This window comes from Astatotilapia calliptera, chromosome 18 (genome assembly GCF_964374335.1).
Source record: "Astatotilapia calliptera chromosome 18, fAstCal68.1, whole genome shotgun sequence".
In the NCBI taxonomy this organism is placed as follows: domain Eukaryota; kingdom Metazoa; phylum Chordata; class Actinopteri; order Cichliformes; family Cichlidae; genus Astatotilapia; species Astatotilapia calliptera.
The window spans coordinates 21,944,962-21,969,993 of NC_137439.1; the positions used below are offsets into that span (position 1 = coordinate 21,944,962).

A 25,032-nucleotide genomic window follows, 5' to 3' on the forward strand; every position below is an offset into this window, starting at 1 on the left:
CTCACATCAGCTTTCGACACAGTTGACCATCACATCCTCATTGAAAGGCTGAAAAAATGGGTTGGTGTATCTGGAACTGCTTTAGAGTGGTTCTCCTCTTATCTCATCCTTTTCTGTGGCAGTCTCCGATTTTAGGTCATCCTCTACCTCCCTTACCTATGGTGTCCCTCAAGGGTCAGTTTTGGGGCCTTTATTGTTTTTAATTTATCTTCTCCCCCTCCTGCATATAATGGGCTCTTTTGAGGACATTTCTTATCACTGTTATGCTGATGATATTCAGTTGTACGTTTCTTTTATGCCCGAGGATTTATCTAAGCTTCAGCGTCTGAATGATTGCTTAGATTTGATCAAACGTTGGATGGCTGCAAATTTCCTCCAACTCAACGAGGGGAAAACCGAAGTCCTCGTATGCGCCCCTGATAGGTTTCTATCGCAGATAGTGAAAGCCCTTGGTCCTCTCTCACTTTATGTTAAATCCTCTATCAGGAATTTAGGTGTCACCTTTGACTCGAGTCTCACGTTGGATGGGCATGTGAAATGTCTGGTTCGCTCTTGTTTTTATCATTTAAGAAATGTGGCTAGGCTAAGCCCGGTTTTATCTCGCTCTGAACTGGAGATTGCTATACATGCATTTATTTCGTCACGCTTGGATTATTGTAATTCGCTGTTTATGTGTCTAAGCAAAGGTTCTCTGGATCGTCTGCAGGTTGTGCAAAATGCTGCAACTAGACTTTTGACAAAATCCTCCATGTACTCACATGTGACACCGTTATTATCTCAGTTACACTGGCTTCCTGTTAAATTTAGAGTCGATTTTAAGATCCTGGTCTTGACCTACAGAGCTGTGCACGGACTGGCACCTGCCTACATCTTTGATCTGCTACAGCCCTATGTCTCTAGCAGGTCTTTGAGGTCATCTGATCAGGGCTTACTTGCTATAAAAAATACTAAGAGGAGGACTAAGGGTGACAGAGCTTTTTCCACTGTGGCCCCTACACTGTGGAACTCTCTCCCCCAAGCATTAAGAACTGTGGACTCAGTAGCTGTTTTTAAAAAACAACTCAAAACTTACATTTTTAAAACTGCTTTTGGTTAATTTTTTGCCTGTTTTATTTTCTCTTTTTAAATCTTTTTATGACTTGTAATCTCATGTGCAGCACTTTATGATTCTGTCTTGAAAGGTGCTATATAAATAAAAAATTATTTATTTATTTATTACAACACTGGACATTATATTTCTTCATTTCTACTTAATACTGTACAGCTGCTGTTATTGTCTATACATATTTATATTTCTTCATACATTCTTATATATTTCTATACTGTGTATTTGTATATTGTGTATTTTGTTGTACATTTATTTCATTTTTAACTTTAATTTTTATATTTTATTTTATTCCTTCTGTTAAAAGTCCGCTTGTTCACTGTAGCTGTTTTATACTACGTTACCCATGATGCACCTCGGGATCTGTACTTCCGGTTGGGAACGTGTTCAGCGCAGCGCTGCACAGATGAGAGGTGTGTCGGAGGAGTAACGTATTAACGTGCATTCGGTGTGAGTTAATACTGCGTGCGTGCTTACCATGTGAGTATTGTAAGATGAGAGTGAGGCTTGTTGACTTTATCTGTGTAATTTGCTATCGCTAAGAGGCTAGTCCCATTGCTATCGCTAAGAGGCTAGTCTCGTTGCTATCGCTAAGAGGCTAGTCCCATTGCTATCGCTAAGATGCGTTTTGTTTGGCCTACTACAGGCAGCCTTGTGTTCAGCCCATATTTCATTCCATATACGACTTACTGTCAAGCATTGTGGTAGGTGGATGTAACTATTTACTATGTTTATTCTCTGAATCGTTGCAATCTGCAGAGGTCTGGTTTGCCAATGTATATACAAGCCAGAAATTCATTTATGGTCTTAGGGTGCCATCTAGTGGCCATGAGGTTATGGCAGATTGTATAACATTACGCTGGAAACCCACAGTACTGTATAAGGGGTACACTGCTATCCATAGTGGTTAATACAAATGTTTGTTCTTTCTGTTTACAGATGACCACACACACATACCCATATACACACTCACACCCCCGTTACCTGCATGTGAATACTGTAATGCCTCCCTACCAACGCTGTACATCCTGTTGATGTCATCTGCCACCTCTTTAGTAAAGTTATTTGAACTACATCACTGTGGAGTACCATTCCTTCTGACCGAGGACGACTCAGTTGAAGCGTGATCGGCAATCAGTGCAAACATACATTACACCTTCCTAGTTAAATTGACCCTTTTTAATTTTCATATTTATTTCCTATCTTTTTCATAGCCTTTTTTTTCTTTAGGTCATGAGCAGTTGTGTAAGCATTTCACTGCATATCATACTGTGTATGACTATGTATGTAACAAATAAAATTTGAATTAGAATTTTGAATTTGAATATATAATGGGCTTGGATTTACAACATTATGAATGAAATGTGCTCTATTTGGAAGCAGGGCCCTCCTCCCCTTTCGACGGGTTGTGTGTGAGACTTTAAATCATCAAACTGTAAATTATAAATTTTAAATTTTTATTGATCCCTTTACCCCTGGTCCTAAAGTGTATATTTATTTTCTTACTCTTCTTATATTTATTGCACTGCTGTAACTGGAGCCTCGTCGTCTGGTCTCTCTATAGACTGGACTGTATGTAGCGGAGATGACAATAAAGTTTTACTTTTGTGTTTGTTGGTTTATTTTTATTTTGTTTTATTTTGCGGGTTGGTTATTAGATGCCGCTCCAGCCAGCCAGAGAATCCCCGCCGCCCTGCCCTCTCCTCCCTGAGCCGCAGGGGCGGATCTAGAGAAATTTTCTTAGGGTGGCAAAGAAATCAAATGGGGTGGGAAAATCAAAGCCTTTTTTTTCAAACACATATGTAGGTGGTTACATATGGTTAAAATGATTCAAATGCAGTAAGTATACACGTTTTCATATAAATATAGTCTATAACTTAATTATTGTCTGTAGCCCACATAATTACACACTTTAGTTACATAAAACATGTGAGTTTTGATCTTATGTACTGTATAGCCTGTATAATAAATAAATATGTAGCCCAATAAGTATAAACTCTAGAAAACTGGGCGGTTCATTTACAAACACAAGTCTAACTTAAGTTTCACACTGTTTTTTGTTAGAAAACAATCACATTGTTACACGCTTAAATTACACAAAATGTCAGAAATCTGCACTGTCATGAACAAAAATTTAAACCTAATTTTTCATGATTTGTTGGATTAACCCACTGAGGTCTGAAATACAACCGGCCATTTGTGACTCCTTTTGAGTTTACGTTTGTATTTCACCCTCAAATTGTTTCATTTTATTTTTTTCCCCTTGTCTTGTTTGGTGTCATTCTTTTTCAGCTCATCTGAATTTAGTTGTTTTTTTCACTGACATACTGCATTAGTACTACTATTAATAGTACTTTACTGATCTGAAATCACACAAAGAACTTAAAATCCTAGTAGTATTTTTACTGTAAAAAAACCACAGACATGTTGAGTAAATTTTTATAACTTGAAATGCAAATATAATACAATTGTACGTTTTGTAAACATATACAGCTATTTATCTAAAAATGCAGCCAATACACCTGCCGTTTTTTTTTTTCATTTTCTACAACCATTTAAAAATATTGCTAAAACTAAAACGAGAGAACAATCAGGTGTTGCAATAAGATGCCCCACAAATGATGTGTACCAGTAAAAAATAAGTTTGTCCACCAAAAGACAGGAGAAGAGCACAGGGATAAACCTGCAGGCCTGACAACAGGAGGTATATCACTCCGCTGGTTTTCTACTTAGTGACAGTGTTTACATTGCAAATGTGCCTTTGTGACATTCATTAGTGCCCTCACTGACACACAAAACAAAACGATAACACAACAGAACAGCTACTCAAGACAACACAACACACTAAGTATACACTCCACACTAAACGTCACAAATCTCCCACATCTAAGCTCTCTCTCTCTCCCTCTCTCCCTCACTCGCTCTGTCTCGCTGCCCTCACTCCCAAAAACTTCCCCCTCTTCCTAAACAACCAAAACCCACATGTTGACTTTTTTTTTTTAAATTGGTCGACATGGTACATTTTTCCACCAATAGGAAAGAGGTGGCTTTTTTCCCTTTCTTTACTGTTTTTGTGCTGTCCTTAGAAAACACTTAAAACACACACACACACACACACAAAAGCGTGACGACAGTATTTAGAAAAAACTGGTGTTGCAAAAAAAACCCAAAAAACCCAAAACAAAACAAAACAAAAAATCCAAATTGAACAAAAAAAAAAAACAATATTTAATTTCCAGTGAGGGAAAAAACACCATTCACAATCAGAGCAGCGGGGACAACAGTACACACATGACATCTGCAGATCAATTTTCTAAAACTCACGTTTATTAGCTTATTACTACACCACGCTAGCACAAAAACTGTCAACTATTAGGACATTAAACCAGCTCTTTGCTCTGTGATGTTGAAAGGAGAGTAGGCTTCTTAACAAAATGAATGACTGAGGTGATATTTCTACCTTTTTCATTTTTAAGCTACCTGCACAATAGTTAGTGTTTAGTACACAAGCTTCTTTGGATTCCCTGAACCCATATAGACCTGTTTCTCTTTCTATCAGCATATTCAATTATGACCTGCTGGTGTCAAGGGGTGTTTTGAAACAGAGAGTTAAGAATGTCAAAGATTTTCAAACATTAGATTTGTCAAAGCCTTGGTTTTTCTACGAAACCCATAAAAACCTTTTGAAACTTTCCGGGCCACACAAAAATGACCAAGTTACTAGTTTTACAAAATATTATTTTATTAAATTAAATATGAAGGTATATAAAGGTACAATATTGATTATTTTGTAAAAAGACAAAATAAATTTCAGTTATTTTACAATACTGTTCATGGGACAGCTGTAAGAATATTGCAGTTCATTTATGCAAATGTACCATCATCAGACATTGGATTGATCTGCGTATGTTTGCTCTTTAAGTTCTTTAATGAAATCACAAGTTTCAATCCTGAGTCACATTTTAACAGTGGTGAGATTAAACCTCTTGCCTACATTTCTGTGAACTTATCTTTCATTATAAGATCAGTTAAAGGCTTCAGGCGATGGAGGTGTTTAATCTTAACCTCAGTTTTTACCTTCTTCAGAATATCTGATGTTCTGATATAAGTAATCTGGTGCCCTTGAGATAATTATTTCTTTTACACTTTTAGTTTTTAGTTTTGCATTATATTAACGTTAAAAATTATGTGGAAAATCAGCTGATAGATTCTGAAACGACAATTTATTCTTTTAGAAGTCTGTATATATCGTTCCTGCAAGATTTACTTTGGGGGCCAGCAATCTAGTTTTATTTTACAAGTTTAAAGACATCTTTCTTTGTAGAATATGAATTCTGCAGACTGCAATTATATCTATTCCTTAAATAAGTTATGCGTTTGCTTTCTCTGCTTGTAAGCAAAAATATCTTATTTGTATCAGAAAAAGGTTCATATGTTATTATCAAAAGTAATTTTAGAATATTCACTGGGCAGGTTTATGTGGGTTTATATTCTCAACCTTCCTTTAACTGTTACAGTAAAGGAAAAAAATAGGTGAACAACAACCAGATGCTCATTTCAGGCACAGAAATGCTGAAAATTAGAGAAATAGAATAGAACAGAATAAATCTAATCAAAATAATTATACCTACAAAAAGCACTACATTTATCATAATCGCAGAATTATATATGTTGAACTGACCAATCAGATCATGGATATAACATTTTACAAAATGGGTGTAAAGGCATGAACCTGTGTTTTATTATGAAAAAGGTACATGCATGACTGACCTGCAGCAGCTGAAGATCCAGACAGATGAAAGACTGTAGAACAAAAAATAACTCATTATGTGGGAAAAAAGTGAGCACTGATTAGAGTCTCTATTTGTATACCAGTTTAAGAATATCTGAAAAATATGAAATGCATCTCACTGATGGCCAAGTAGAAGAAGTTTCTCCATTGTCTCCACATGGCTGAGACACAGAAGCTGTGTAAAATGAGCCATCAGTGACAGAAACTTAAGTTAATATATTTGGTCCATGCAAAAGCTTCACATTAAACTTCATTTTTAGATTTAAAAAAATGCATCTGTAATGTCGCTTTTGGTGTAGATTATTTTATTTAACAGTGAATATAATCATTTTAGATTTGTTCTGTAATTAACAGCCACTCTGACCTGTGTCATATGACCTTTTATTTAAACAAGCACAAAGCAAATCAAAGAAAAAAGTATCATTTGGTGTCTGCATGAAATGATGTTATGTTCATAAACTGTTCTTTTATGTCTAAAATTTTTCAAATAAACAATTTTTTTACACAGCAGGTATTTTACGGTTCCTAAACTTGTACACATACAACTTGTCTCTATGGTATGTTGTTTTTAAAGGCTTTTAATTTGCATGAACATGACACAAGCAGTTAACAGCTGATGTTTAATTTTATGGTCATCCAGATGGAATAAAAATAAATTGCTACTCTTACCAGTTCTGTAATCCACAGCAGTTAGAAAGTGAAGAGTATTGCTTGCTAGTTGCAGTTCTCTGGAGACGTCTGAAGGCTGCAGGTATATTTTCCACATGCAGTCTCAAGCAGATGTGATGTCGTATGCTGAGAAACCACAGTTATGTAAATTAAGACACTGGCCTGATATTTGTGCTCTAATGCTACAAAATAACCACAGGAACCTCAGTGTTTTCTGACATTTTCTCACACTGAAAACACTTCAAATTGCACCATGAAACTCTCAATCTCCAAGTCCCTCAGAACTATACTGTTACTATACTGTCCTTTCAATGAAACAGGGAAATATATTTTCCCCAACAACATTTTCACATATAAGCAGAGATGGGCAATAATCCGATTACTTTTTTCAAGTAATGAGTAAAGTAAGGGATTACTATTGCAAAAACGGTAATTAGATTACCGTTACTTTCCCATAGGAACGCTGTGTTACTGCGTTACTAAAACCGTGATTTTTTTGCGAGAATGTCTCATGACAGTGACGTACGCAAGTGCAATGTTGGTGACAACAGCTGTGTGCAGATCAACAGTGGATCATATATTGAGTGCTGGAGAGAGTATGAGCGTGCAGCGTTTAAAGCGTGGAAGTACTGACCTTACTTAGAGTTTGATTCCATAAAAAGTGACAAAAACATTTGTGTCCGTTGTGCATGGGAATAAAACTTCTTTTTACAGCGAAAAAACCCCTAAACTTCCAAGCAAGCACCGAGTGCGCTACCACGTATTTCTGTACCACGGAAATTCACAGAAAAACTCGCGGATTCTTCGGCACACCTGCACCAGAGCACACCTCCGTCTACCCAACTCCTGCTTTACAGGTGAAAATAGAGCAACAGAACCACTGAGTCTTTGATTTTATTTATTTTCTGCTGTGTTTTACTTGCATCTATTTGAAAGACTGAGTGTAAACACACACAAAAAAATAATTATGTGCTGGAATGTGCAGAAAATAGGTTTAAATATTAAACAAATTTCTTCCAGTCAGAGAATGTTGCATATAATTAAATTTTTGCTTGATGCATAAAGTTAAAAGATTAAAACTAATAAAACAAGTTTTAAAAAGAGACTTTTCCATTTGATTACATTTTGTATGATGGATTATGCAGAAAAAGTAGAATTGGGCTGAAAGATCTATCGTTTTATCACCTATTCAGATTGTAAATCGTGTTTTTAAAAAGTAACTTAGTAACTAAGTAACTAAGTAATTAATTACTTTTGAAAACAAGTAATCAGTAAAGTAACGGGATTACTTTTTTGGGGAAGTAATCAGTAATTAGTTACTGATTACTTTTTTCAAGTAACTTGACCAACACTGCATAGAAGACATCTGAATACAAGCTACAAAAAAAGTTGCTTGGATCACTGTGAAACTTGCACAGCAAACATGGTGGATGAGTCCAGATATACACATAAAATAATAAGCAGAAATATGCACAGCTTTCCAAGTTTAAGTTTACAAAAAAATAGTTTTCATGCATGCATGAAACACATCAGCAGTGTTGCAACATTTGGTCAGTGGTTTTAGACACTGTTTTTTTTTTTTTTTTTTTTTTAAAGTTGTCATCAAAAAGTACCACTGAGGCTGGAACAAACTGTGAGTGGTTAAAAACTCTCAGGTTGGCGTGTGAAGTGTTTAGTTTCTCTTCATGTGCAGTACCCACATAATATGTCTCTTTATCTCTGCTGATGTGACTTCTGCTGTGAATCTTTTTATTTCATTGCACTAATCTTTGCAAACAGAGAGCAACTTTGAGTTTGAGCTGGACATATTAACGTTGTCCTTGTCCTCAAAATTGTCTTTCAAATATTCTGCAGCAGATTGCAGAATCACAGTAAAGCATACTGGGATATGGTTATGACATTTGACACAATCATTTGCAATCATGGCAAATGCAATCATTTTAAGACCTTAAAACACTGAGCTATCCTCAACACTGACACTATGGAGAGTTTAAAAGTATTTGACTTATAAAAATCAGACCAAACCTGATTTAAAGTTCACCCAGATTCCTGTCACCTGTAAAGTTTCTCTAAATCAAGGGTTCCAAATGCAGGATGTGACAACTGGTAGAAGTTTAAGGATTTTTTGAGGGAAGTTAAACAATTGTGCAACCAGTAAACGAAGTAAAATTTCCAGAGGTCGGTATCCAATTGTAATTGGGGAGGATGGGTGGGCAACAAACGCAGATAGCACCGTTAATGCTGGCTGACACACGGAGGAGGAAAAAGAAGAGATACTAGTTAAATATTAGGCAGGAAAGTTACATCAGCATGAGGAAACAGGAAAAGGCAAATCAGTGCCATTTTTTTAACTAGTAATGCCAAGTGTACCAAATAATAATAAAATAATATGAATTCCCCACTCGCCCCTGCGGGTGTCTATCCTTCAAGCTTGGGTCCTCTACCAGAAGCCTGGGAGCTTGAGGGTCCTGCACAGTATCTTAGCTGTTCCCAGGACTGCGCTCTTCTGGACAGAGATCTTGTGATTTGCTGGAGCCACTCGCCTAGCTTGGGAGTCACTGCAACGAGTGCTCCTATTACACTGGGACCAGAGTTACCATCACCCTCCACATTGTCTTGAGCTCTTCTCTGAGCCCTTGGTACTTCTGCAGCTTCTCATATTCCTTCTTCCTGATGTTGCTGTCATGTCACTACGTCTATCACTACGGCCGTCAAAACACAGTTTGTGGTCCAAAACAACCCCTTAATACTCTCCTCAATCTCAATATCAGTAGCTTTAATGATAGTAGGTGAATAACTATACAAAGACTTCCTGAAATCAATAATCATGTCTTTTGATTTTTACACATTTAATGAAAGGAAGGACTCATCACACCCAGCTACAAAATCTTCTACAAAGACTAACAATCTGGGTGTAATCAGCAAACTTCAGGATGTATTTGTTAGTGAAGTTACTGTGACACTCATTCGTATACAGAATGAAGAGAAGAGGTGAGAGACAGCAACCCTGTGGGGTGCATCGCGTTTGTAAGTAATTGTTTGTGAGTATGAATAACTCCAGGTAAACCTCGCAACCAGCAATAAAAATAAAGGTTAAAAAATCTCCATCTCGGCAAAAACCTCGTGAGAAACAAACAGGGAAGCAAGCCGTTCACTCATAAAGTTAAAAGCAAGGTTAAAAACAAAGTTAGAAAACACAATAAATGTCCCTTCCCACACATAGCACATCCATCAATCCATTCTCTTCCGTATATCCTTTTCAGGGTTGCAGGGGGGCTGAACCCTATCCCAGGTGTCTTAGGGCGAGAGGCATCGTACACCCTGGACAGGTCGCCATTCTGTCACAGGGCTAACACTGTCACATAATTACCAATACTAGTAATTATGTGATAGTGCATTTCAGGTCATTTTATGGAGTACAAAGACATAAAAAGTCATAAAATGACATAATCTCTTTTCTTATATTTTTCTTTTTTCACGTTGGTTTATGAAGACTAAAACGCTCTTTGTGTGGGGGGCTCTGCTGCAATGACAGTGAAACTTGCTGACATTTCACACTCCAACCTTGAGGCTTTTATCACTCACAGTTTGAGCCTTCGGACCACATGGTGCTTATGCCTTACAAAAACAGGTGTTAAAACCACTCTGACCATCCACTGTTTTTAATATCATCCACTTCTGCAGAGTGAGAAGCTGCTCGGGATGGGTGTCACCACTTCTACTGTTGCCTGGATGGTCTGTAAGAAGTTACCTCCTGAATATCGGCAAGACAAAAGAGATGGGTGTGGTCTTCTGGAGGACAAAAACAGCAACTGGGCCCATGAGCATCACGGGTGAGGAGGTTGAAACAAATAATAGCTACATGTACTTGGGCATTCACCTGCTTGACAGACTCAACTGGAGGACCAACAGTGATGCTGTGTACAAAAAGGGCAGACTCTATTTTCCAAGGACGCTCAGATCATTTAATGTGTGCAGCGAGATGTTGGAAATCTTCTACTGCGCGTCCTTGAGCCTTGATTCCTTCCTGTTAAAAGGGAGTTTTTCCTTCTCACTGTTGCCAAGCGCTTCCTCATAGGTGGCCGTCTAAATGTTGGGGTTTTGTCTGTATTATCTTAGGGTCTTTAATTTACAATATAACACCTTGAAGCAACTGTTGTTGTAAGTTTGTGCAATATAAATATATTTAAATTGATTTGAAAAATCAGTCGCCCAACTGATTTAATCGGGCAATTTCTTTATGACACCAATTAGTTCAAAGTGTAAAATACAAATAAAAACATTTTATAGCAGTGGCAGTGAGAGAGTGCAACAGGGAAATACAGGAAGTACAAAATAATATGTTGTCATATGGGAACATGATGTGAGAAATTTCACTGATCCGAAACGATGTCAGAATTATTCAGCACAATACAGCCACATGTTGGATCAGCGGTTGACCTTGATTTCTTTCCTTTGCAGATGGAAAGATAGAAAATAAACTCACTCAGACTATATATAACTATATATACTTTACAAGTTTGTCAATCATGTGAAAGACAAATATAAAATATTTTACTGAAATCCAGTAAAATTTTTCAATTATCTTATGAGCTTAAACGAATGTGAAAGGTATGGTTTGTCTTTGTACATGTATGGATTCCACTTTTCTGTTTAAATAAATGTTAAAATTATTAACAGCTATTTTAGCTCCTGTTCTGCCTGGTAATCTTTGGGTTTCAGATGGGATGCATTTATAAATCAAATCTTCTTTTTGAGCTACAGTTTCTTTGTAGCCAATCAAAATATGGGGAAATGTATTAATATTTGGGGTGAAGGTTGAACCAGGACATAAGGTCCCCAGTCACACTAATGTAGTTGAAATGGGTTTTTGAGAACAGTAAATAATGAATGATTTTTGAACGCAAAAATAATCTTTTAATGAAAACAAAGTATCAAAACCTCAAAAACAGGACATGAAGAACAGAGTCCTCGATGACAGACTTATCAGAAGAATGTTAATAGAGAGAGATATAGCTTTAGAGCAGGTGCAAAGATTTCTGAATACAGAAAATATCAGCTAAAAACGAATTCATTGTTACTAATAAATGTTGTACAATTTATTTCGTTTTCCTGAATTTTATCTTTGTAAAGCAGTAGCAGTTATAAGATACCCTTATCTTGATCACACTGACTTCCTGTGTCTCTACTGGCAGTAGTTCTCAAAATAGACATTTGACATGTGACGGTAACATCAGTGCTTACAGAGTGACTGCTATCTTTCAGTTTTAGCTTTTTTTTTTACAGCCACATGTCTGTGGCTAATCTGATCTCGCAAAACAAACTCGGGATCTCGCAAAAGTTGAATTCCAACAATGGCGGCAGCTACTTAGTTGTAATATTACTCTTTCTGGGTCACAAAATACACTTTTAAGATATTTTGAGGCGTGAATGTAGTTGTGTAAACGTCAGATATCTGCTCGGTTTACAAGACACCACATATTTGCAAAAGTGCTCCAACGTTTTCGGAGATCTGACACCCACCATCTCGAAGCTAATGGGAGGTCAGACCTACTACAGCCGGCACATCGTGCCTCGACCTCCTGGTCGGCTTCGAGCTGGCGGCCTCCGAAGAATGCGGCTAAAACTTTTGCGAGATCCCGAGTTTGTTTTGCGTGATCTCGCAAAAGTCTGTCTTATTTTTTTTTTCTCCCACGTCCCTTGCGGGGCTTCGTACACCAGAGCAAAGTTTGTGTAACAGTTTTTCCTGAAAGGACGCTCCAACAGAATACTCAGGTTGGCAGCTTTGGGGTTTCAAACTCTTTGCATATGTAAAACAAAAAGTAATAATTAACAAATCTCCCAGTAACACTTCTGGCCTGATCTTGTGCAGTTTATTGCTTTAAAATGTATTTCGCAATTTATGCAGGTAAAAATGTTAAGGTCATTGTGACTATATTAATATGTACACTTGCTCTTCTCTGTCTGTTCTCACACTCGATATATTTTAAGTTCTAAGCAGCATGAATATGAGACAGCTTTATATTCAGGTATATTTAACAGCATGTTTTCTTTTCAGTAAATATTCATTCATTCAAGTCATAAAATGACATAATCTCTTTTCTCATATTTTTCTTTATTCATGTTGGTTTTTGGAGGCTAAACTGCTTTTTGTGCAACACTAACATCTATCTGAAGAAAGAACATATACATCTGATAATCTGTGTGAGATCACCTAATTTACAGCAGATAACTGAGAGCAAGAGTGGTTCAGTCGGGGTGGGGGCATGGAGTCTGCAATTACAGTGAAACTTGCTGACATTTCACACTTCAACCTTGAGGCTTTTATCACTCACAGTTTGAGTCTTTGTACCTCATGCTGTTTATGCCTTACAAAAAAGGTGTTAAAACCACTCTGACCATCACTCCATCTTCCCTCCTCTATTCTATATTAATATGTGGAGTGAAGAGTTAGGGGATCACATGTTTACCAGGGCATAAGGTCCCCAGTCACACTAGTGTAGTTGAAATGAGTTTTTGAGAACAGTAAATAATGAATGATTTTTGAACGCAAAAATAATCTTAGTTGTAATAATAAAATAATAAAAGATTATTTTCATTAAAAATAATCTTTTAATGAAAACAAAGTGTCAAAAATATAACTCACAAACATGACATGAAGAACAGAGTCCTCGATGACAGACTTATCAGGTGAATGTTAATACAGAGAGATATAGCTTTAGAGCAGGTGCAAAGATTTCTGAATACAGAAAATATCAGCTAAAAACTAATTCGTATTTACTAATAAATTTACCACAGTTATTTTGTTGTTCTGAATTTTATTTTTGTAAAGCAGTAGCAGTTATAAGATACCCTTATCTCGATCACACTGACTTCCTGTGTCTCTGCTGGCAGCTCTGTGCTCACACTTTAAACATTAAATGTTGTGAGACAAATTTTTATTCAGTTCCAAGTTACAGAATGAAGAATTTGTTTCCAGTAGATCTTCATACAAGACCATCATTTTCTTTGTAGGCATTGTTTTGATGTGCTTTTTCTATGTACTCATCTCAACTGTTTACTATCTATAATGTCTTTGTCAATAATGTCAATTTTGCAATCAAACTTCAAAGAACATAAAAAATATATGTCTCTGCTTCCATTTTATCTTAAGCAGTTCTCAAAATAGAGATTTGACACGTAGTAACATCAGTGCTTACAGAGCAAGTTCTGTCTTCTAGTTTTAGGGGTTTTTAGGGTATATATGTAAAAGGAAATCATACAGTATATACACGAATCTTAACATGCCTCAAGATTCCACAAATTTATATAAGAAACACACATTTTCATCCTGTTTTTTACATTGTTTTCACTCTATTCTTCACCTTGTTGTGTGCTCTATAGTTGAACCTTGTCACTAAAGAGCAAATTCTTTTCTTATTGTATTTATTTATCAACCTGTGAGAAATGAAATTTGGGTGAAAGCCTCTCCACCTGTGTGTGTGTGTGTGTGTGTGTGTGTGTGTGTGTGCACGTGTGTGTGCACGTGTGTGCACGTGTGTGCACGTGTGCGCGTAAGACTATTCTATCTCTTCTGCTGTTTCCTCCTCAGCGTGAGCGTGAACTTCTTCAGCTCTGGAAACATCCGTCTCAGCGTTCTCTTTTTTGGCCGGTTTCTGCTTTTTGGAGACCTGGAGAGACGGGACACAATCCATGTTATTGTTCCTACACAGCTGCTACTTGGTTTAATACATGCTTTTATTTTCTCTGATGTACCTTATAGTAGAAATGAAGGCCAATGTTCTCCAAAAGCAGAATCAGTGGTAGGAAAACATATCTCAGGACTGAAGTTCTTGAATCTGTAGACAGAGATCTGTATCATCAGTATATCATCAGTGAGAGTGAGGTTTTAAAAGCCTTAGAAAACAAAATTTATATATATATATATATATATATATATATATATATATATATATATATATATATATATATATAAATTTTGTTTTCTAAATTTTGTTTTGTTTATATATATATATATATAAATATAAACAAAACAAAATTTAGAAAACAAAATTTATATATATATATATATATTAAAAACACTCCCTGTAAATCGTGCTATTTAACATAAAAGAAATATTAAATGATGGGCTACCAGTAAGTGGCATATAAAATTCTACCCACCCATACCCCCATCACACTTAAATGTCCCAGACACAATGTGGTGGCCACATTGCATCACTGACTGAACAGTAGCTACTAATGAACTACTTACAGATAGGCTTGCAAATCTTTAGACAGCCTTTAGATTGTTATTTTAGGTGTTTAGCTTCAGTTTTATGATATGAGGGTCTTAAAGTGAGACTCTTTTAAAGGACTGGAAAAAAAAAAACATTTATTAGATGTATTTTCCAGTGTATACCCACAATTTCTCAGGTTCTCAGCAGGGGTTATTTCTTTGTTCATCAGCCGCTCATAACAATTGGCATGGTTATGTTTGAGTTCAATCATGTACTCACAAAAAATACAATTAAAAAATAGAAAAGGAATAAGTTTTATTTGTATTCCAGATACTTTCTTTATTCTTTACTGCATTATTGGAGTGATGTTTAAAAAAACCATGTAAATATGTTGCAGTGAATCTAGTGATCTATGTCATTCATTTACTGCCATTCAACAGCAAATAGAAATGTTGAGTTCATCTGTCTACTTACATATCACAAAGGCATGAATCCACTGAGCCTCTTGAGCAGTGATTTTCCTTGATGACACTGTTATCTCATACACACAGCTGTAGTCGGCATCATGTTCAAGGTCAGCTACAGGAAAACTCAAGGAGGCTGAGTTGTTGACAGATGTCATGTTGTATTTCATATTAGAGCGAGTGAAGATGAGAAAGAAAACAGCTCCTGTATAGTGTTCACTAGTTGTGCAGGTGAAGATGAAGCTGTAACCCTTGATGATTTCTGCACCTTCAGGAACCTTGACCAGTCCTCCATTTGGAGACGTCACAGAGATACTGGGCTGCTCCAGTGACACTGAGAACAAAAGAAACAACAAATACAAGAGAACAAGAAACTATAGTGAAAAAGAGGTACCAACTAATGGCAGAAAATCTCTATACCACTGATTTAATGTCATAGCTTTCAGCCTGTGAGGGTGGCACTGAAGGAAAAAGAGGGAGTGAGGTTGGGGAAGGACTTGCATATTTCCGCAAGACAATACTATTCATGTTAGAGGAGTCCGGGAGCTGACTCCCTGCAGTACAGTCCTTTTCCAAAAGTCAAGTAGCTAATCTCCTCAGTTCACAGATACTTACAGGCTGTCTGTTACAGCTCTAACACACCTGTGTTGTGTGACCTTTGCTCTCTCCAGGACCCAGGTGTCGTTGTCTTTTCCCTCCCTTTGGATAGACAAATTTGTGTTGTGGTTTTCCTTTCTTGTTTTGATATTGATATAACGGCATTGGGGTCTCTTTGTGTTAAGAATAAAGTCTATGATTTTACCATTTCTGCATTTTTTCATTTCTTTCTTTCTGTCCAGGCTTTATTCATTGTTGCTCCCCATACACTCCCCCAGACTTCCATCTTGGGGACGTAAGACTGTTGAAAGGTGAGGGGATGCTACACAGTGGTAAACATGACCCAGATTTTAGGAAGTAAAAATGAAAACTATTTTTCCTATTTTCGTATTTTTCTTACAATCGTATATTTTCTCAGGTCAAACACTCTTTCAGTGTTCAATTGTAAATATAATATTGGTTTATGAAATTTGCTAATCATTGCTTCCTGTTTTTACTTTGATTTTACACAGCAGCCCAACATTTTTGGAAATGTGTTGTACTTGTTTCTCCATAGCTATTGTCTATTACAGCTCACTCAGGCAAACTCCTGCATAGATGAATATTTTCATGGTTTGCAGATAATATAGTCACATGAATATGATTAAGATCATGTCAATTTTTATTTATTGGTCGCAGTATATATTGGCATGCAATGGAATTTAGTTCATGCCCTCAAAGAGATGATTGGGGAGTGAGTGTTGCTGGTATTTCTTATCTTAATGGATGTGATGTCATACTAATAACCTGTAGTGGGTGTAACAAGTACACAGTATTGGTCCTGTCAAAGAAATCACTGTAATATAAACAATAGTACATTTTATTACCAATAACAGAGATGTTAGCAGAGTCACTTGTGGAGAAGCTGGAGTCGTGTGAATATTCACACTGGTACAATCCATCCTTGTCAAAATCTACTTTGAGGATCTTGAATGTAGCAGAGTTGGTAGTTGATGGTTTTGTCTGACTGAATGAGCCTGAAATCTGCTTCAGAGTAAATTCTCCTTGTAGGAGCTGTTGGCTTTGAGGTGATATTGAACAAGTGATGCTGAGATCACTTCTCCACTTAACTTTATTAGCAGGATTCATGGAGATTCTGGGCTTTGGGAGGATCACTGAGGAAATAGCAGTCACAGAGAGAGGATCCAATTAAAATGGTAAAACATTTACCTTATTATATTAATAATATAATAAGAAACAATTTAATTTTTCACCTGAGCAGACAACACCAGCATCCTGACTGTGTGTACAGTCATGTGTCCCAAATCCTCTGTGCTGACACTCAGTCAGAGATCTCTCACTTCCTGAACAGGACACATCATCAAGCCAGATGGATCCACTTCCCTCAGCAAAGCGGGCTGATACAGCAGCACTCTGTGCCGTTCCACAGCCGAGCTCTCTACAAACCACCTCGGCATCATTTATGTCCCAGTTATCATCACAGACTGTTCCCCAAGTGTTGTTGTAAAAGATTTCAACTCTTCCAGAGCACAAAGTGCTTCCAGATAATCTGACTGGCACACCTGGGCACAGTGAGCATAACATAAAACAAACACTTTTTTAATGGAATGAGTGTTATTCAGTGTGGAATTAGTTCATGACTACACTCATTTACTCACTCTGCATGCTGAGCTGCTCACTGATCATAAAAAACTACTAAAGAACAGTTTTATTTATGTGCTTCAGTGTTGAATGTTATCATAAGATGTTCCAATCAGATAAAATATTATTGTTTTGACAGTTCACACTCATGATGTTGCTGCTTTCCAGCAGTTTGTTTGCCAGATATTTTTCATGGTCCTGGATCTTCGTCCCAGTGTTTTGAGTTGCGATCACGTATTCTTAGTTAAGAGTATTCTTAGCTTCGTATTCTTGTTTTGTTTTGTTTTTATTTACAAAGGAAAAAACAAAAAGAAATTCAGATTTGCAACTTGGAAGCAAAGCAAATTAACTTGATACAAAAGTTGGACCGCTACATCATAAGTTTCACAGGAAAAGCTTTAAGTTTCATGAAGGAAGTTTTCTTTTTGCTCTTTGCAAAAAAATGGGAGAAACCCGTGAAAGATTTTGACAAAGAAAGATGTGATGAAGCTACTTTTCTGCTAAACATGTCAGAAACACTGAAATGTACCTCTTCACACAAATGCAGTAAGAGACACACACCATAAGATGATGAAATGATTGCAATACTGTAAAAATATTCTAATATGTTGATTATGTCTTTATAATGATTATTTCTTTTTACCTGAACAGCTGACACCAGCATCCTTGCTGTGTGTACAGCTGTGTATCCCAAATCCCCTGTGCTGACACTCAGTCAGAGATCTCTCACTTCCTGAACAGGACACATCATCCAGCCAGATTTCTCCTGTTCCTTCACCAAAGTGAGCGGACTGAGTGGCATTCAGGGCTGTTCCACAGTCTAACTCTCTGCAGACCACCTCAGCATCATTTATGTCCCAGTTATCATCACAGACTGTTCCCCATGTTTTCTTGTAGGCGATTTCGACTCTTCCAGAGCAGCGAGTCGACAGAGAACCAGCTAATCTGATGGCTACACCTGAACACATAGAATACGCCTTTTAAATAAAAACTGTCATGTTTATTGTGGGTTTACGGCAGCAGCTATTTGCCAATCTTTGTTAGTCATTTCTGTACAAGATTTAATCATCTGAAGTTCAGTTGGAGATACAACTGACAAGACCCACATTTTTGTTTCAGCAGGATGATGAACAACATATTTCTCTGTGGATTACAGCTGAAGAGCATTTCATTGCTGAATATGACACAATATACTTAGTATAAGAACTCATTTCAACAGCTTACCTATAATTTTGGCACAAAACACACATTGACACATCTAAACTGAGTGGCTGATAAAACAACGCGTGAAGAACTAATGAGAGCTGTACCTGAGCATATGACTCCAGCATCTTTATGGTGTCTACAGCTGCTCCCGAATTCTCCAAGCTGACACTGGGTTATAGATCTTTCATTTCCAAAACAGGCCACACCATCAAACCAGACTGGTCCACTTCCTTCACCAAAATGAGCCTCTTTAGGAGCTGCCAGGGCCGTCCCATAGACTAACTGTCTGCAGACCACCTCAGCATCATTTATGTCCCAGCCATCATCACAGACTGTTCCCCAGCTGTTGTTGTGATAGATTTCAACTCTTCCAGAGGATGGGGACTGAGACCCAGCTAGTCTGATTCCTAAACAAAAGAAATATACTTGATTATGATTGTAAAGTTTAGTGTTATTTAATGAAGGCAACAATTTTAACATCTGTCAGATACATTTATCAAAGAAAATACAGTAATATGAAGTTCAACAGGAAAGAAAATGGCAATAGTAGCACAATAGCTACACAAGCTCAAGAGAGTATCCAAATACACGACAGGTGAAATACCAAAAAGTGAGAAGTTTTTGGCTATTGCAAAAATCCAAAAGAGAATACAAAAACAAACAAACAAACTAAACCAAAACAACAATAAAAACAAATTACACTGGGAGAACACAGTCAAACCAAGGAGAAGACAGCACTACATAGGCTATAAACACATGTATGTGTTATTGAGGACAAAATGCAGTCTTCAAAGACAGATGGACACAGGCTAACAATTCCAAAGCACATCACAAGGTTAAAGTAACCTTCAAAGTAAAACAGGAAACAGCAAGTAAAAAAACGAAGAATGAATTAGCACTAAACCTAATGATATGTCATGTTGCAGGTGGCAAGTGACAATTCAAAGCTTCACTTTGGCTGTTAGCAGTGGCTCATGGTCGAAGTTTTTCATTTTACTTGAATCTCTCCCTTCCTAATTATATACTTCCATCTACTTTTTATTTTGATATTATTGGGATTTTTTGTGCTTGTTAATCAGACCTTCCTCTCTGTCACGTCCTCACTCTGTTGCTGGTACTACTGTTGACGTTGCAGCAGCAGCAGCCCTGACAGTTAACATGACCATCAATTTGACACATTTTACTGCATCTATTTCTTTTTTCTATTTCTCACGTAACTTTTCAGATCCACCGTTTCACCTTCTTTGTCCATCATCAACTACATCTGCCACTCTAAACTCTGTTCTACAAAGTGCATGACAACACAGGGAAAATAGGGGAGGGGCTAGTTGCGTAAGTAAGATTTGTTTGAGGAAACGTCGGTAATGAAAATTAAATAATGGGCTACTGTTAGTGGTTGAAAGGTGCACAGCAGCCTTTAAGTCATATTTTACAGGATCCAAAGAACATCTCACCTGAACAGATGACACCAGCATCCCGATGATGTCCACAGTTGTGCGTCCCAAATCCTCTGTGCTGACATTCAGTTAGAGAACTTTCACTTCCTGAACAAGCCACATTATCAAGCCAGATGTCTCCCTTTCCTTCACCAAATTGAGCTGATTGAGTGGCTTTCAGTGCCGGTCCACAGTCTAACTGTCTGCAAACCACCTCAGCATCATTTATGTCCCAGTCATTATCACAGACTGTTCCCCAACGTTTTTTATAGTAGTATTCAACTCTTCCAGCACACGGAGTGGACCCAGAACCAGCTAATCTGATACGCACACCTAAATGCAGAAAACAAATAACCTATTTAATTTTAAATAGAGCATATAGTATATTTTGAGTTTTGATTACTTGTTAATGATGGTAATAATGATGGTAGTTTCATTAGACTCATTTGTGTTTCAATTATATAACCTTTACAAACAGTTAATGACACAAATGAAAAAAATCCACATAATCCCACTGTGGTGTGACACTGGCAGCTTCAAAGTGTGATGAACAAAGAACATATTTCTCCTTGTATTACACCTCTATCCATACTGAATCATATAATTGCTCATTACTGCACATTAAGCTCACGTATGAGCTCAGGTTGATCACTCACCCTGAATTTTAACACAAAATTTACACCAACAACAAACAACACTTCTAGATGGTAAAAATAATAAGATGGTGATGAATAATCCTGAATTTATCTCACCTGAACAGATGACACCAGCATACCAAAAATCTTCACAGTAGTGTTTCCCAAATCCTCCGTGCTGACACTCAGTTAGAGAACTTTCCGTTCCTGAACAGGACACATCATCAAGCCAGATTTGTCCTGTTTGTTCTCCAAAAACGTCCTCCCGAGTGGCATTCAGTGCCGGTCCACAATCTAACTGACTGCAGACCACCTCAGCATCATTTATGTCCCATCCATAATGACAGACTGTTCCCCAGCTGTTGTTGTGATAGATTTCAACTCTTCCAGAGCAACGAGTTGACTCATGTGGGTTGACTAATCTTATTTGAACATCTAACAAGAGAAAGAGATAATTATATAATATATTTATTAGTTTTTGATTACTTAAAATCAAAGAAGTAATAATGTTGCTGAAAGCAAAAACAGTAAAAAAAAACAAACAAACCCAAATTAAATAAGGAAATGCAGTGAGGAAATGGAAAATTGTATTCCCCGTTGTTGTTTTTTTAAAGCTTCCTGTGTCTTCTTAAATTTCTTTGAAAATATGACAACATTTTTTCTTTTAAAATTCTTGAATTCAGATGTTTTTAAAGAAGTTGTTTTCGTGTTTTTTCTTTTTGTGTAAATTCTATTTACTTTAACTATCAAAATATGAAATAATAATGTACAAACACTTTTTAAACATTATGTTTGTTTTTTCACCATTAGAATTTTCAATAAAAATTGGTTTAAAATTTATTCTGCTTTATTAGACATTATTAAAGCAATGATGATGATGATGAAGCTTTTATTTGTCACGTGCAGTTGACTGCAGTGAAACTGGACCTCTTCCAACCATACATACAATATACAAACAACACATTGGGGAGACAGGTCAGAATCGGTAGCGTAAAGAAAAACAATGAAATGTACAACACAATAGGGCAGTGGCGGAGGAAAAAGAGAACTCTACTCAGACTTAGCTCCTGATAGGGGATCAGTATGAGAACAGAAAACAAAAACTCCTCAGCACAAAAGCACAGGAATTTGATATGCTATACGGCTGAGAGTGGCCGCCCTGGGTTAAAATCTGATCCGCGGTCCTTTGTCGCATGTCGTCCCCCTTCTCTCTCTGCCCCTGCTTTCCTGTGCTTTCTTCACTGTATCTATTAAATAAAGCTGAAAAAGGCCAAAAAAGAAAAGAAAAATCTTGTTGCTCGGTCTGGTTCCTCACTGGCACTGCTGCTACTCCCCCTGGTGATGCTTCCGGACTCCCAAGCTGTGGCTTTTCACAGCAGAGGTTGGCTGTCACAGAGCAGTGGCCATTTCTTTCCACCTTCTTCTGTGTCTCTGCAGGTCCAGAGTGCTATAGACACCATGCTCAGCTCATTGGGGGGACCACGAGCATTAGGACAGGAGTGCTGAAGGTGTGCCACCCCTGCCACTCTGGCAGGAGTGTCCAGTGATGGAGGGGGCACAGGTGTTCCATGTCGCTGGACACCATCCCCTGGTCCAGGAGAGATGCACTGGGTTCCGGGTAAGGTGCCAAAGAGGTACTTGCCAGGTTATGGTGGACCCAGGCTGCAACCAGACCTGAGTCCACCAAACCCCAGTTCGTTCAGTGACATTGTTGGTCCACCTGGAGCGAGCAGTTGGCATGGATGGAGTACACCCAAAACTCGAGCATGTCAGCTGCCACTGGGATGTCCCCTTTTGACGCGTCGCTGGGGTGCCAACCCCAGCTACTTTTTATCACAGAGGGTGAGTTGGCTGACCCCTCCATTCAACAACACATAAGTCATTGCAGGCGAGCATGGCGGTCTACTGATCACACTCCTGCTCCGGTCTATCGAGTTGGCCAGAAAGGTGTGGCTCTCCTCCAGGTACATTCCCCTGAGAACTTTATCTAAGAAAATAGCTCTCCATTTCATTGGCCCGTTTGCCATACAAGCCATTCTCAATTTAATTTTTTAATTAAATTAAATTAAATTAAAATTAATTTAAAATAGTAAGAAGTGTAAGGGTTTAGTCAGGAACAATTTTGCAACCACTCATATTTCATATCTTGATTTTGAACAGAAACGAGTGGGTTTAGTGCAGACACTCTGTGGTGCAACATCTATAGCAATTAACATTAACATAAGAAACGATGTAGTACGGAAACTGACTTCATGCAGAGAGGACATTGCGGAGAAAAAACACCTGCAATGGGACTGTGTGGAATTTTCAAAATTTTAGGGAAATTTTTAGAAAAGAAGGTGGACCCTTTTACTAATTACCCAGCAATAAAGCTCAGTGTGGTGCTTTAAGCTATGTCCACATCCAAGTACAGTTTTTTTCTTAACAAGTAGACCTTGCTACCATTCTCTTATTCTCTGTTAAATTAACAAATAGTAGGTACAGTTTTCTTCTTAAATGATCATGTTGTATTCATTCATTTTATACAATTCACATTATGTGTATACTACTTACAGAAAATGTTTGCATGTGAAACAACAGAAACAACAGAAAACTTCCACTAACAGAAATGGTAAAAGAGACTGACCTGTAGCAGCTGAAGATGCAGACAGATAAGAGACTGTAGCAACTGTAAAAAGACAAAAAATTATTTGTTTTTCTTCTTTGGATACGATAAATAACAGAAAATCTTTAAGAAACTTAAACTGACTGTTAGTATACCAAAGACAGAAAATAATAAAATGATATAAAATGCATCTCACCAATGGCCAAATAGAAGACGCTGCTCTGTGTCCACATGACTGAGAAACAAAATGTTTTCTGTGTAAAATGATGCGTGGCAGAAAACTGAAGTTAAATCTGTGGTCTATGCAAATGCTTCAGACTGTATTGGTTTTCCCTTTAAACATCTGTTCATTTCCATTATTTGTCTAAATTAAAAATTACAAAGTACAACAAACAAAATCTGAGAAGACATGTAACAAAGCAGGAGAAGAAAGTAAAAACTTTGTTCATTTCATACAGTTTGGCACCTGCATGAAATAAAAGAAATACGTATGTGCGGCACTAGTTCAAGTTGAACACCCAAATCTAAATGGAATTAAAGATTACGTCTCAAACTATGTTCATCTCTGAATGTTACTGACAGGCGCTACCATCTTTGGTGCTTCTTTTCTTCCAGTTTTATTCTTCTAGTGATCACACAGAAAAAAAAAGTTCACTATTAAAGTTTAATTTTGTGTTCAGCCAGATGCAATAAAAATGCATTGGTATTCTTACCAGTTCTGCGTTCACAAGAGTTAGAAAGCTGAAGTGAAGGTTACTCCTTGATAGTTGTAGTTCGCTACAGCTGTCTGAAGGCTGCAGGAATTTGTTCCGCCTACAGACTCAAACAGTTGTGATAGTGCAAAAAGCTAAACCACAGATACACAGATTAACACATCGATATTTGTGCTACACTGTTAAAAAATAAATGACTGCTAACTAAGCTCCTTTCTCCACTCAGCCCCTCATGACCATCTGTTCTTGTTTTTGCCTCTCCTGATGAAGATAAAGCAAGAAACTATTTTCTTAACAATATTTTCACATAAAAAAATCTTATGAATATAATCTACAAAGAAGGCATTTGGATCATTGGAAAGCAAGAGCAACAAACATGATGACCACGACCATTTAACATATCTAAAAGTGCAGCACAAGGTCTCTGTCTGCCAAGACTAGTGCAAAGAAATCCAAAGGCTCATAGCAGAAATTGCATCAACAGAGAGAAAGAGATATACTATGGGGGTAAAGCACATGAAAAGGAACGAAACACTTTACACGCCAACCTCAAAGTTTTTGACCACTGACAGTTTTTTTTAAGTGGTAGATGTCTAAAACCACTAAATGTTGCAATTGCAACATTTAGTGGATGCATTGCATCAAACCTTGCACCAGAAAGCCAAATGTCCAATTACAGCGCAATTATATTTTGCTCAGATTTATTATTTTTTAACTTATCTGGCAACTTATTAGTAAGGAAGGAAAGCTGTGCATATTTCTGCTTTTTATTTCATGTGAGGAAAATCACAGACAAACTCATCAACTCGTCAGTTTATTTCTGATGCTGTCAGTCGAAGTACCTCTCATTCAGTGATAATTTATAGAACCCTGCACTGTTAAGAAAATAGAAAAATAATCAGGAGAACATAATATTCACTGGGAAACCAGATAAATACTGTCAATTAACA

The 25,032-nt window shown here is 37.2% G+C and overlaps 1 protein-coding gene and 1 long non-coding RNA gene across 3 annotated transcripts; one reads left to right on the plus strand and one right to left on the minus strand.

Moving 5' to 3' along the window:
- Window positions 1-218: 218 nt before the first annotated feature.
- On the plus strand, window positions 219-2,717 carry LOC145422071 (uncharacterized). Its single transcript, XR_013903455.1, has 2 exons — window positions 219-1,809; window positions 2,045-2,717. It is a non-coding gene; the product is annotated as an uncharacterized LOC145422071 (long non-coding RNA).
- Window positions 2,718-12,662: 9,945 nt separating this feature from the next.
- On the minus strand, window positions 12,663-24,162 carry LOC113010413 (scavenger receptor cysteine-rich domain-containing protein DMBT1-like). 2 transcript variants are annotated; one of them, XM_080293349.1, is made up of 12 exons: window positions 24,083-24,162; window positions 23,566-23,733; window positions 23,391-23,432; window positions 20,882-21,199; window positions 20,148-20,462; window positions 18,798-19,100; window positions 18,131-18,445; window positions 17,100-17,408; window positions 16,713-17,000; window positions 15,260-15,583; window positions 14,322-14,404; window positions 12,663-14,236 (listed from the first exon to the last, which is right to left on the minus strand). In XM_080293349.1, exons 2-12 carry the CDS (start codon window positions 23,600-23,602, stop codon window positions 14,126-14,128), a joined length of 2,445 nt encoding a protein of 814 aa, XP_080149475.1. In that variant the 5' UTR covers window positions 23,603-23,733; window positions 24,083-24,162; the 3' UTR covers window positions 12,663-14,125. The 2 variants fall into 2 exon arrangements, with proteins under 2 accessions (XP_080149475.1, XP_080149476.1); XM_080293350.1 differs by having other exon boundaries at window positions 23,566-23,623; window positions 24,083-24,161.
- Between the last annotated feature and the right edge of the window lie 870 nt (window positions 24,163-25,032).